This window comes from Notothenia rossii (assembly GCF_949606895.1).
Source record: "Notothenia rossii genome assembly, chromosome: 8".
Lineage (NCBI taxonomy): Eukaryota > Metazoa > Chordata > Actinopteri > Perciformes > Nototheniidae > Notothenia > Notothenia rossii.
In genome coordinates, this window is record NC_136906.1 from 35,946,084 (window position 1) to 35,960,862 (window position 14,779).

At 43.0% G+C, this 14,779-nt stretch overlaps 1 protein-coding gene across 1 annotated transcript; it reads left to right on the forward strand.

The window, feature by feature from the left end:
- Positions 1 to 8,658: 8,658 nt before the first annotated feature.
- Positions 8,659 to 12,979, forward strand: LOC307016951 (zinc finger MYM-type protein 1-like). Its single transcript, XM_079646341.1, has 3 exons — positions 8,659 to 10,361; positions 10,592 to 10,691; positions 11,246 to 12,979. Exons 1-2 carry the CDS (start codon positions 9,055 to 9,057, stop codon positions 10,632 to 10,634), a joined length of 1,350 nt encoding a protein of 449 aa, XP_079502467.1. The 5' UTR covers positions 8,659 to 9,054; the 3' UTR covers positions 10,635 to 10,691; positions 11,246 to 12,979.
- Positions 12,980 to 14,779: the final 1,800 nt, after the last annotated feature.

The following is a 14,779-nucleotide window of genomic DNA, read 5'->3' on the forward strand; positions in this document are numbered from 1 at the left end:
AACCTACCTAGACGACTGGCTGCTTCTCGCACAGTCGGAACAGGAGACTATTACGCAGACAAATGTCCTCGTAAAGCACCTGCTCAACCTGGGTTTCATAATAAACACAGAAAAGAGCATGTTGTGCCCGGCACAGACTGTACTCTTCCTGGGTTTACACCTGAACTCGGTGCCCAGCCCGCCTGTCAGCGGAAAGAGTGAAAGCTTTCAGAGCTTGCCTCGCTCATTTCCAGCTGCGCAAACATGTTCTTTTCAGATCATGCCTGCGGTTACTGGGGCTCATGGCGTCAGCCATCCTGGTTGTACGGCTGGGACGGTTACACATGAGGGAGTTTCAGCGCTGGGTAGCCGCTCTAAAACTAAACCCCGCGCGTCATGGAGCACGGAGAGTGATGGTTACTGTGAAATGCGTAATGGCACTGCGCCACTGGCTGCACCCGACTTTTCTGGTACGGGGCGTGCCTATGGGTGCTGTCCTTTCACGGAAGGTGGTCACCACAGACGCATGTCTGACAGGCTGGGGAGGTATTTACGAAGGTCGTCCGGTGAGGGGTCTCTGGAGCAGAGACCTCCAGCGGTCGCACATAAATTACCTGGAGCTTTTAGCGGTGTTCCTCACCCTAAAACGCTTTCTGCCTTTTCTCAGAGGACACCATGTCCTTGTGAGGACGGACAATACGACCACAATATCGTATATAAACCGACAAGGGGGTTTGCGCTCTCTCCAGTTACACATGCTGGCACGCAAACTGATCTTGTGGAGCTGCGGCCGTCTCCTCTCTCTGAGAGCGACGCACGTACCGGGTGTGATGAACCTCGGTGCAGACCTGCTGTCCAGAGGTGTACCACTATATGCAGACTGGACTCTACATCCAATGATTGTGAGCCAGCTGTGGGTGCGTTACGGCCGAGCCGCGGTAGATCTGTTCGCATCAAAAGAAAATGCTCACTGTCAGCTTTTCTTTTCAATGCGCGATCAAAACGCACCATTAGGCGTGGACGCGCTCGCGCACATTTGGCCTCCGGTCCTCCTGCTTCCTCCACTAGGTCTCTTTATGACTGTAAGTGGAGGGTGTTTGAGGACTGGTGCCTTCAAAAAGGGCACACCTCTTTTCAATGCCCTGTGGGAGTGATTTTATCATTTCTACAGGACCTAATTGATCAACACAGAGCTTTCTCCACGATCGAAGTCTACCTGGCTGCTATTGCTGCATGCCATGTGGGTTTTGAGGGTAAGACGGCTGGCCAGCATCCTCTGGTCTGCCGTTTTATGAAGGGAGCTTGCAGGCTCCTTCCTGTTTCCAGGTCACTGGTGCCCTTATGGGACTTGACAGTGGTTTTAGATGGGCTCACTCGAGCCCCATTTGAACCCCTGGAAGAAGCTGACATGAAGCACCTGTCACTCAAGACAGTGCTGTTACTGACCCTGGCATCCGCCAAGCGAGTCAGTGACATTCATGCGCTATCTGTACATCCTTCATGCACTCAGTTCGCCCGAGGGTTAACGAGAGTGTTGCTGAAGCCCAACCCTGCCTTTATACCTAAGGTGGTTGGTTCATGTACCCCCTTTGACATTGAGGTATTTCCTCCGCCGCTGTGTCCCTCCGGGGAACAGCAGCCGAATTTGCTATGTCCAGTCCGTGCTTTACGCACTTATATGGACAGATCAAAAGAGTTTCGTCATAATGACCAACTCTTTGTGTCCTGGGCTAACCCTCAGAAGGGCAAGCCTGTTACTAAGCAACGGCTCTCTCACTGGATTGTGGAGGCAATTGCTTTGGCTTACACGAGTCAGGGTCTGCAGGCACCTTCGGGTTTGCGTGCTCATTCGACTCGTGGTCTGGCTACATCCTGGGCTTTGTTCAAGGGTGTTTCCATCCAAGACATTTGTGCAGCAGCGAGCTGGTCCTCGCCGCTCACTTTTGTCCGCTTTTACAGATTAGACGTCTTTGCTCCCAGTGTGGCCCATGCAGTGCTGGGCCCCCTGCTGAGTTAGAGCTCTAACTGTTAAGTTCTGGTTGGTCTTGGTGACTTTTGAGATAAGCTCGTCTGGCAATTCGGGAGCTACAATATCCCATAGTGAGACATCGAACGGAGTGTTATGAATGAGAACTATAGGTTACTTACGTAACCCCAGTTCTCAGAGTAACATGAAGTGAGATGTCTCACCAGACGGCCCTCCTTGCTATGGTGAAGCGAGAAGAGGTGCTTATTTTGAATGACGCATGCGGCGTAGCGCAAGCTACTTATAGGGGGTGGATTCCCTGACGCTGACGTCAAGATCACCAGCCAATCAGGATTGGCGTAATGAGATTAATGCTTCTGTTTGCTCCGCGATGAGGCGCATCCCATAGTGAGACATCTCACTTCATGTTACTCTGAGAACTGGGGTTACGTAAGTAACCTATAGATTCTTGAAACTGTTGTAAAAACCCTACAACTTCTTCATCCAAGCTCTTAATCAGTGTTATGTTATTTAATCTGCGGCTCATGCCTTAAAACAGATACTTCAGACCGATTATAAAATTGTGTTTATGAGAAAAATGTAATCTGACTCCATAAATCACATAATTGTTTGATTAAAAACTGCACTTCTGGCTAAGAATAAATGAAGTTCCCCTTTAAACACAGCCCCGGTCTTCTGACGGGGTCTATCTATGTACTGGCTGGAAAATGTTGGGCCAGTCTCTGTCGCTCCGTCACAGTTCTCCCACTAACAGTCACTCTCTAGTTCTGCTGGGTTCTTGTTGACTTCTTCACTGGTTTGAGACAAGCGACCCTATCGGACACCTCCCTTTGTAGCCAGACTTCACCACAGCAGAATCGAGTTTCTGTTTTCAGGTCTGGACAGCTTCACGTCAGGTGTATCGCCGCCCCTTGCATATTTTGGGTGGAAGCCCGTCTTCTTGGCCTCACTAGTTGTGTGGACACAATCTTTTTTTGTGAGGGGGAACAACATCACTCGTAATGTATTTTCCTTCTCATAATTACAAAAATAGTCTGCTAAATGTTCTACTCTGCTACTTCTAATTGGTGGATGCTCTGTGTAAATGCAATATTCTACTCACTATCTTTTAAATAACATTCAACCTCTCCCTCCTGTGGTGACATATGTGGCTCTATGTAGCTGGTTTTCAAAATACTCTAGTGCTGAAGATGCATCACCAGATGGTCCGGTCCTCTAAGCTTCCTCATTGTTGTGGATGATACCAGGCTGTCAGTGGCATTTGGTTCATGTTTGGAAATCCTGTACGTCTTTGACATCTCTGGGACCTCCTGCCTCCGTCGTCATCATGGAAACTGCATGGTGGGCCGTTGTTTGGTGCATGTGGTGGGTATTTCATTTGTTGTTGTGGACAATCTCTAGCCCAATGGCCCAGCTGATTGCATTATGTAGCATCCCTCAAACCGGAGAACTTTTCCTCTGCCTCTGCCTCCTTGGAAACCTCCTGGTTGTTGGTTCTCCATCTGATTCTCTGGCACTATCTGAGATTCAACTGTTTGAGATGTCTGCCCTGCATTGTCTGGTTCTTCCTGAGCTTGAATTGTTGGAGGAATATGCCCTGCCTTCTCTGATGTAGCTGCCATCTGCCTTGCCGCTTTCTTGTTTTTATTAGCTTCGGTATCTTTCTCAGCTATTTGTATCTTCAAGAATCTTAGTTGTAATGTTTTAATTTCTTTGTCTTTTTCCCTCTGGGTTGCTTGGTATTTCATATCGTGGTAAATGAGATGTTGTCTCCATTCTTCAATGGGTATAGCGTCTAATGCCACCACATCTCCCAGGCTTGCCTGTACTGATTGGGGAAGGGCGTTAATGACCGCGTTCTTCCACAGCATTACGACAGACGGTGAAACGTCATGTCGTTCTCCAGTGCAGTCCTCCCACACTCCTTCACATCTCTTCAGGAAGGCATACGTGTCTTCCCCCGGTTATTTTCTCAGGTAGTTGAGGGCCTGTAAACTCTGTGTTGTTGGGTAGATTTGACGAATGGCAGCCCAATACCTCGACCTGACTTTGTTGAAGAAAATGTAATCTGGAGAGTTGGTGCATTTGGCCTTGGAATCCACTGCTCTTGCCTCTAGTCTTCCTTCTATCCGTCCAAGCAGTGCCCTCATGTCTCCCAAGCACAGGTGGTCTTGGACTGTGTATTTCTCCAGATCATTCACCCACTTCTGACCTCCTTGTGTGAGTGGAGGTAGTTTTGCCGCTAATGCTTCCATGTCTCTGTGAGTCCATGATTGGTATTGAAATCCTCCTCTTCCAGCCGCTATCAGCGGTAGCATGAGTGTTGAGCAGTTCCTGAGTCTTCCAGCTTCAGTTACGGTTGTGGTGTCTGGAGAACCTTCGCCTTCTTTTCTCTTGAGTTGTGCTTCCATACTTTTGCTGAGGTCTTCCATCTTTCTGTTGAGCTCCTCTTCCATTCTTATGCCTAGTTCTTCCAATCTTCTGTTGAGCTCACCAGATAGGAGTCTTACCTCATACTCCAAGTCTTTGACACGTGTAGCTGTGGGGAGACCGTCCAACTCCAATACTCCTCCTAAAACACCTAGAGTTGGAGCTTGTATTGGGGGTTGAAAGAAACTGTATTCTTCTGTCATGTAGAGAGGAGGCGCATTTGTCAGGCTTGGAAGGAGCTTTGAAGGTTGGATTACTGGAGCTTCTTCTGTCTTTTCTTTCTTATCTTCCTTTGCTGTGAGCTCTGCTCCTTGAGCCACATACATGCTGTTCGTTGATTCTTGGCTGACATATTTTAGATGGAGTACCAGACTTGTAACTCTGGATTTTCTTTTTTCAGCTCTGTTCATAGCAATGTTTTCAGGTCCATACCAAGAGGGTTGTCCGGCTTTGATCCATGCTTTTTCCTGTTGTAGGTATTCAGCATTCTCATGTTCAACTACAGCTTTTCTATGGGCTTTCGTTGGTCCAGGCTGATCATCTGCTGGAAACAGTCCTCTCGTTTGCCACTGTTCCAACAGTTTCTCCATGTGGTTCCATGTCTTTTGTCTAAGATTTGGAACTGTTATAGCATCTGATCTGATTTTTATCCTTCCCTTGATATCTGCTGTTGAGCCTGGCTCTGCGTCTAGTCTCAACTTAGTTTGTTTAAGTGGCATGTTCTCTTCCTATTCGAATTAAATTATGAAGTTATCAAAGATTGAAGCACTAATCCCCCGACTAGCACCTTTGTTCCTGATAAATAATATCCCATGTCATCCGATCTTAACTTTAAATCAGGGTTGTTGTTTTTTTTGTTTTTTTTTTAGAAAGTTCAATATTATTAAAGTAAATTAAAATATAAAATTTGTGCAAATTTTAAATTGTTAAAAATAAAAATTGTACAGTGTACAGTATGGTTTTGACTTTGAAATATGAAAATAGAAATCTGTGGTAAAAATCTAAATCCACTGTGTACAGTGCATACTGAAGTGTATGAAATTATGCAAATGTCTCAACTTGTGTTAGCTTCAATAAAGTGGTGTTTGAATATTCTACAGTCTAGGTTATGTTATTATGTAAAGTTTCTCATCTTATAATTAGAAACCACTTTGCAATTCTATTCTGGCGATCAAGCTTATGTTTATTTATAACACTTAAAATTATGCTTCACATGGTATGGTGTTTCTTCTATTTGTGTAATGTATTTGTGCGCTATTTTAATTTCCTAGCTTAATCCACTAGGGAATAGCTGTTGCGAAACTGAGTTGTTTTTAACAAGGAGAAACGTATTTTCCTTAAAAGTATCTTTAAAATAGGAAGAACATTACACTATGGTTAAACAACACAGCACGTAACCGCCAAAACACATTTGCAACCAGGAATATTTCAAAAACCGCCAAAACACATTTGCAAGCAGAATTAGATCAATAATCCGCCAATACACTTTTGCCAGCAGCAATACTTCAAAACTTTGAAAATACAACAATCCTTCCCTTTAATATCCACAAATTGATTCAGCCTTCTAGTTCCAACTGTGACCAGAAGTATTATTCGTTCTTCACAAGATGGAGGTCAGGAAAATGCCTCATTGGAGTGAAACCAGCTGCCTAAGAACAAAGAAAGGAGTGCTTTGAATTTGCATTTCACGAAATGGCGATTGCCCTGTCTTTGTTTTTCCACATGTGGGGTGTAAACAAGATGGCACCCGATTATTTCGCACTCTGACCTGTAGACAAAGAGATTTGTCCATGCGGCTCTCAGGTGGGAGTTTAAACAATGGCGAGGTGATCTTTAAACGAACCGTAACAAAGTAAACCACTGGTGTGGTATTATAAACCCTGAAATCCAAGCCAAAACAACACTTAGTTTAAAATAACAACATTTCTATCTAGTTTACAATGAAAAAAATGGGCTTTATCTTATTGATATCATCACTTAAAGTTAGGAACCCTTACGCACTAGCTATAAACCTGTTCACGTAATATTTGACTTTATAGTAGACTATGGGCTTTATCTTATTGATATCATCACTTAAAGTTAGGAACCCTTACGCACTAGCTATAAACCTGTTCACGTAATATTTGACTTTATAGTCGACTATGGTTAACTGTTGCTATTTGGACACGCCAAACCGGGACCAATATGGAGACCTATCAGCAACTAATAATAGACCGTCGTCTTATTACTGCACTGCTGTTGTAATACCGATTACCGTAACCCACCTGCAATATCTTGTTTAAAAACAGAACAGTTTTAACCACTGATAAAGGCTTAGACCTTAACCAAGCCTTTTCTTGAAAAGGACTTTCTTTAAAGCACTGACTTCGGTTACTTAACCCTGAGTTGATTCATTATGCCCTGCTGGTTTTCACTTACTCGGCCCTTAACCGATTCGCTATGTCTCCAGATCTTAACAAAAATCGTCAAATGGGCTATATACCCTTACGTCATAGGCTAACTAACTACGAGCGTAACAAGAGACACCTACGTGAAAACAGCAAGGCACCTATCCGAAGTACAATGTCCACACACATTTATATTTAAAATGTAATCCCACACATGGTTAATAGCATGCAGGGTTAATGGAACAAAAGAAAGTGTGAACTCACCCTGCTTGTGACCAAACAACGCCTCGTGGTTTTAGAGTGATTATTTTATCAATTTGGGTTGTTTTAACATTAAAATGCACAGCTATTTTCAGGATCCGCCGGCTGCCGTCAAACACACAAATCTAACATTGCCTAGTTTAACTAGTGAAGAATCTTTGTCATAACAGGCATCTTCGTACCGATTGATTTGAGCTCTTGTGTGTCGAATGGCTGCAAGCGTCTCCAGGAAACAGCCGGTTGGTTTTCTCTCCTCGGTCAGCGGGATCACGTCGGGGAACTCACCAGATTGTTAACCGTGTTCGTTTTTCTCCCGTCCAGGAGAGAAGCTTTAAAAGGAGACTAAATGGAGTCTCTGTGAAAGTTCAATTGGGTACTTTAATTAAAAAAGGCGCGGGTTGGTCACAAGCATGATATTGTTCAGTCAGACAAACAGCTGTGATCCGCTCCTCGTTAGGGAAGAGAAGAGCCGATCTCTCCTCCGGTGCTGTTATATATCCTCTCCTGGCTCCTCCCCGCCAGCCGGCTCGCCTCGTCTCCAATGTCCGTTGTTGCATTTAAACAGAGGATTGGTTCTTTTCACATTCAATATATGCTTAACACGCCTTTTCTCCTCATATTCTCTTTCATCACTTTTCATTTAACACATTCTAAACGCTGTAATCAATACTCTAAAAAATACTTCTCGGCTCGTTTGGTTTCCGGTCACTCCGGATGTTGTCACATGCTACTCTCGTCTGTAAACAATAATGTATTCAAATAAACTGTACCTTCATTTAATATTCAGCATGGTAGTATCTCGACATCTATAGTTGTAGTGTTAAATCAGTAGGCTTCGGTTTGCACCACTCCATATCATTTCGCTACTAAATTCACCTCTTTAGGAAAACGTATATTAGCCACATGCTAAATGCTAACCGTAGATGAAGGATTTTCAGAATAAAAGCTTAACTGCTTGTGCACAAGAATTTCTGGTTTTTCAGTATAAAGAGCATTAAAACTGACGGCATGTTTAAACTACATTTCCCCATTAAAACATTAATTTTAATTTCTAACACTAGTAGCAAGCACGTTAGTTAGCATTACAGCCTTGTCATTTTTATTAGCCTTAACATGAAGTAACATTAAGTAACCCAAAATGTTACACAGTAAGAGTAGTAGTCATATTTCGTGAACCCTTTGAAGAGAACTGTCACACCGGTGTGATCATTCTATAATACACAATTTAAGCCCGGGGGAGAAATGCTAACGATAACGCTACAGTAGCATCGGCGATCTTTTATACTTCATGCTATCTGCACAAATGGTTGATATCAGTGGCGGCCGGTCCATAGGGGCGCTAGGGGCGCCGCCCCACCTCTTCCCACATAAAATATATATTTATTTTTAAAAATTAAAAATAAAAATAAAAATAAATATTTTAAATTTTTAATTTAATTTTTAATAAAAAAGGTAAATATTATATCATTTGTATCAGTAAAATGTATAATCTACAATAAAATCTCGTTTAAAATTGTGTTACGATGTCTAAAGTTACTGATAAATCACATGTTTCCTGCCTGCCTGGCCTTGCCCATGTACATCATTACCCTCTCTCGGCTGGGCGCTAAGAAATCAGCCTTCATCCAGTGCAGCAGCAGCCACTAGCAGCTGACTGTTGCGAAACATAATTTCAGCCAATCAGCGTCGTCAAATCTGATTTTGACCGGGCGCCAATGTCAGCGCCTGGTCCAATCTGTGAGTAGTTTGGACAGTGACTCGTATCCGGGTGACGCACTAGAGCAGAGGATGGCTTCGTGTGCAGGTGGAGTCTCCGGACCTCTGTCCCCACCCAATTCAGTTCAAGAGCTAATCTCCAATCCTTTCGAAAGGAGAAGTTTGGGAGATAAACAGTTGCTAAAAGATCTTGGACCGGACCAACCCGATTTGAATATAAGCTCGTGAAAAAAAAAAAACCTATCAACGAGGCTCCTCACGTAGCTGGTACACCAGAAAGGCATGGCTAACTGAATGAAGACAGGTGAATGCTGTCTTTTGTTTCCCATGCTTGCTCTTCAAACAGCCGGGGACAGATACGATGTGCCCGTGGACTGTGACGGGGGTGAACGATATGAAGCATTTGTCCGAAAAATTAAAAAGCACGAGTGCACGAAGTTACATATGACAAGTACCTTCAAGCTAGCTATGCTAGGCAAAGCTAACATAGCCGCGCAGCTAGATCAAGGGTACAAGATCTCATTGAAAAAACACAATGAAGAAGTGGACAAGAATAGGCACGTCTTGTCTAAAATAATTGATTGTGTGGCATTTTGTGGGGGCTTTGACCTAGCTTTGCGTGGCCACGACGAGACTGAAACATCCGACAACCCCGGCGTTTTTCGGGGTTTAGTTAATCTTCTGGCCTCGTTAGATAGCGTGTTGGAGGAGCACCTTAAAACGGCTACCGTTTTCAAAGGCACCTCAAAGACGGTGCAAAATGAACTTTTGGACTGCATGTTATCAGTTTGTAAAGACTACATTCTGGAGGAAGTAAAAAATGCCAGTTATTTATCTATTCAGGCGGATGAGACAACTGACATTTCCACCCACTGCCAGTTAGTGCTTGTGCTACGCTACATTGACCCGCAAAACAACGTCCAGGAGCGTTTTTTTGAGTTCATCCCTCTTCAGAATGCAAATGCTGACACAGTTGCCACCGCGCTGATGGAGAGGCTGGGCACTATCCTCCCCGATGGACAACAGGGCAAACTAATCGCCCAAGCCTATGACGGTGCAGCAGTGATGAGGGGAGCTAAAGGTGGAGTTCAGCGGAAAGTGAAGGATGTGTACAGTAGTGCGCACTACATCCACTGCTATGCTCATCAGCTGAACCTCATTATGCAGCAGGCAACATCCCACATCCCCAAGATAAGAACATTTTTTTCAGACCTTGGTGGATTTGCTGCATGTTTCTCCAGGTCATTTAAGCGAACTGCGATCCTGGATCAAGTGGTGGCACACAGACTTCCTGGCACTTCCACAACAAGATGGAACTTTCACAGTCGTGCTGTTAACACTGTGTATGAGCACAAGGAGAACATCCTGAGGTGTTTCCAGACAATCAGAGACTCAGGTGACTTTGATCCCATAACAGTGAGAGAAGCCGGGGGCTTTGTGAGAATGATGGAAGATGAAGTTTTTAGCTTTTTCCTGACATTGTTCCACAAGATAATGCCACATGTAGTCATGCTGTTTAGCCAACTGCAGAAGAGGAACATCGACTCTGTCTACATCACAGGACTCATCAAGAGGTTCACCAGCAGCATACAAACAATCAGGTAAATCATTATTTACAATGGCTGAAATGTGCTTATTATAGAAAATCTGTGAAACCTAAATGTGATTTAGCTGAACACAATAGACCAACTCATACATACTTACTGGAAATGTATATATTATATAACGTTTATAAGGTGTATCTCTGACTACTATTTCAAATAGTCAAACCTAATTTGTCAATTCTTGCCACAATGAGTAATTGTACATGGTTACTTGTGGTTTGGATCAGGGACTCCATTCCTTCTGGTGAAAACAGTGGATTTGTGCAGTAGCTGCCCACAAAGAGGAGGGGACTTGGACATGAAGAGCAACAGCTGTTGGCTAGAGAGGTAAGCAGTAATAGGAACGTGTTCTATGACCAAAAGCTCCTTTCATAATATATAGGTAATTTCATGTCACAATAATGATACATTTCACAAGAAAGCCCATTTTCTGTCAATTCAATAAATAGGTAGGCTAGTTAAAATATCCAAATGGAAAGGCCTATTGCTTATTACATTCTGAATTGTATACAATTAACAAGGCCTAAACTGCAAAAAGTGTCCCACAGTCTACATTTCAAAGGGGATCAAGACAGATCAGAAAAGGTTTAGGCCTCCAGAAGCAACCACAGTAGACAGAAAGGGCCCAACAATGAATGAATGAAGTGTAAACATAGTCATTAAATGTATATATTGTAGTGACTTAATTTTAAACAGTAATATTGTTCTGTTGACGCTCAGATAGATGTCCTGTTATTCTGATTCAGTTCCATTCACAAGAAAGCTCTTTGTTTGTTACACACCTTATGAGGGGACACTAATGATATTATGAGTGATAGATGTGAAAAGGTGATTCTGTTATTTATTATGTCTTGATTTTTTCATTGTGCATTATTTCATAGGTATGTGATACCATACTGAGTCACGCAAAGGAGAGATTTTCCTTCACCAAACACCTCATCAGCTCCACCCTCCTGCAAGGAGACCTGTTCCAGCAGCACAGCCGAACATTCCCTGAAGCAGCGCTGGAAACAACTGTGGAAGCCTACCCTCGACTGGACAGGGCAAAGTTCAAGACGGAACTGTCCCTCGTCTATGAAAATGACCAGTTCAGGGCTTGCAGTGGTGCTGTTACTCTGCTCCAGTTCTTTATTGACAACAATCTCCAGGAGACATTCACAGAGACTGTCAGTCTTCTGAAGATTCTGGTAACCACACCCATGGCTACGGCTGAGGCAGAGAGGTGCTTTTCCACTCTGAAAAGAATAAAGACTTTCTTGAGGAACAGCATGACACAGGATCGCCTGAATGCTCTGGCTATGCTGTCAATTGAGAAAAAAACTCATAATGAGCATTCCTGACTTCAACACCAGAGTCATTGAGAGGTTTGCCACTCAGAAGGAGAGAAGGGCAAAATTCCTCTACAAATAAAGACACACACACACACACACACACACACACACACACACACACACACACACACACACACACACACACACACACACACACACACACACACACACACACACACACACACACACACTCGCAGCAAACACAGACGGCCGACCCTTAAACCAATGCGTTTCATTAGAGAGACAATTAAACGGCCGCAGAATGTTGTGAAGTTACTTTTGGATACCTAAGAGGTTTTGTTCAACCACAAAGTCCAGGAACATGAGGACTGTTTGGAAACCTGTTGCGTTCGACTCATTTTCCCCAGAGGAAGTCGTTTCTTGTTTCGTTTTTATTTTTGTCTTTTTTCTGCCTGTTGCACATTTGTTATTCAAAGCAGTAAAAAAGGTGCTATAGGCCAATAAGCTGGATATCACTTTATATATAGAGAGGAGGTTTCCCATGGTTCTGTTAGAAGTTTATTAATAAGTGCGCATTTATCACAGAAGTGATTGTTCTGTCTCCACCTTTGTTGCATTGTCTGTGATTTATTTTCCAACGGTTATAGCTCCTCCTGTCCTGTCCCAGCAACACTACACGGTTTGCAGCTCCACCACATTTTTGGTTTGTCTTCGGTGTCGCTTAAAATCTGCTTCCCATCGGACTAAAACCTCCATGTAATCTGAAGACAGATACTTGAAGTTATTTAAACCTTTCTTGCTCTAGCCTTGCCAGTTACATTGTACAAATATATTATCATTATGCTAACTGGTTGTTCGTGTTAGACGATGTAGCTTTTTCATTTCTGAGTTATTGCTATATGTAAATAAGCCTGTTCGTAAATAATCCTCAGAGAAACAAAGAAAAAACACAATGTATGACATGCCTTGGTTAATGTGTTTTTTCTTTTTGTATAAATCTTATACAAATGTAAAGCTCTACTTTTTTTTTAAATTGCATTTATTCACAGTTCAGTTTGAAATGCTGTAGTGACTTGTATTCAACCACTTACATATTTATAATTAATGCTACTGAAAAGATGCTATTAATGACCAGAAACACATTTTCAAAAGTTTTTATATCCCACATGCAGTTCACTGTAAAGCCACTTGGTGGAGGTGTTGGGTCAAACATGAACAGTTTTAAGAAAGAAAAAAAAAAAGACCAGTTCTGAGAATACAAATTCCTAGTACAGTGGTAGATGTTCAGGTTGATAAATAATATTTTCCACAAAAAAAGTAATATATTACACTACTTCGTTACTCTAGTCTCTACATAAAGCTTCGCACTGGAACACACCTCAAAGACTTCAGCCGAGCACGTACAAACTGCGCATGCGTGAGTGGCAATAACTCTCCTTACCAGCAGGCGGCGGTAGTGTGTATTCGTCATTCAAAACAGGCAACAACCCGAAAACAGAGAAGAAGAACAGACTACGTGATTCAGGTAGTCTGTTCTTCTTCTCTATTTTCCGGTTGTTTTCTATTTGTTTATATCTGTGTGTGTTAGCTTCACCTTAGCATGTGTTCTTTGCAGGTGTGTTGAGGTTTGATTATGCCTGATTTTAGTAAGTAAGGAAGTAACGCGTGTCGGGGCAATGTTAGTAACTGTAGTGTGGTTACTGAATTATAAAAGTAGCGCGTTACACTACTCCGTTACCGACAACATTTTTTTTACTCACTATGTCAACAGCCCCACCAAAAATATTTTCCACCAGCCGCCACTGGTTGATATCAAACATTAAAAAGATCAGGCAGTTCAGAGAGAATCGAAGGCAGGCATCTTTGCATGACATTCTTCTGGACGTGTTTCATTGTGGTGATAGTCAGGGTAGTCAATCCCTTTTTTTGGCAAGACAGTAGTGACGGCCATCTTGGTGACGTGTGTTGTTGTTTAGACCAGAGATGTAGAGATGGGCGAGTCCTGATTCGTCCGGATCATTAACCCGGATCCTAGAAATGAGCTGGTCGTGACGAGTCTCCCCTCTCCATTAACCCGAGTCCTTTGAGTCCTACACCTGGTGTGACTTACAAATTAAAACTATCAATTGCGTCACTCGCTACTCTCTTTATAACATGTAAAATAACATTACAACGTACCCCAGTCCATCTGCCTACCCTTTAGCAAGTAGGATAGCTTCCAGAAGTTATCGTTTGGCTCAGGGGGGGGGGACGCGGATCAGTGAAACTTCCTGCAGTCTATATTATGCACGAGTCAACAGCAGACTCAGAGATTCGCAAATCCTGATTCACTGTGCAAAACATAGCAGACTCGTGCGGACTCAGAGCCGTAACCGTATAGCAGCATATCCAGAGATCCAGCAGACTCGTCGTCATGCACGAGTCAACAGCAGACTCAGATTACTCACAAGATAACCCTTTTTTTTTGTGATCAACATTTTTTATTAAAGCAAAAGGCACTGTGTAGCGGAGGTTAATATAACGTCAGTTTAATATGCTCGTGAAATGCAACAACTTTTCGGTTTCACCGGTAGGATTTCTACTGTCTTGGTGATGCTGACTCATATGACTCAAATGACTCGTATGATCCGGATCTCTTCAATGACTGACTCATAAGACTCCAAGTCCATAAAAGGATCCGGATTTGCCATCTCTACAGAGATGTAGTTCATTGAGCGTTTCACACAAAAAATGTGTTACTTCACAGTTTTACACATTATTTTGTTTTTGACTTGCAAAATTATCTTTTAAATTGACAAACATCATATGTGTAATTCGTGGCACAATTCAAACGGGATCGAAAGATAATCTTTCTCTCTCCATTGAGTTCAATACATTTTTTTTTTCCGAAATAGGGTCCCATGGCAACACGCTCTCAGTCCCTAAACGTCCAGGAGCGACGCTTGGTCAGGGTCCTATGGCGTGCAGTTGGGAAGCGCCGTATGAAGGTAGATATGGTGCAAAATGCGAGAGCGTGTCAAACCTGATGTGAGCACTTGCAGAAAAAAATCTGAGCTTGTGTGCATACATTTACACTTATATAAAATATCCACGTAACTGTGAACCAAATTTACACTTGTATAA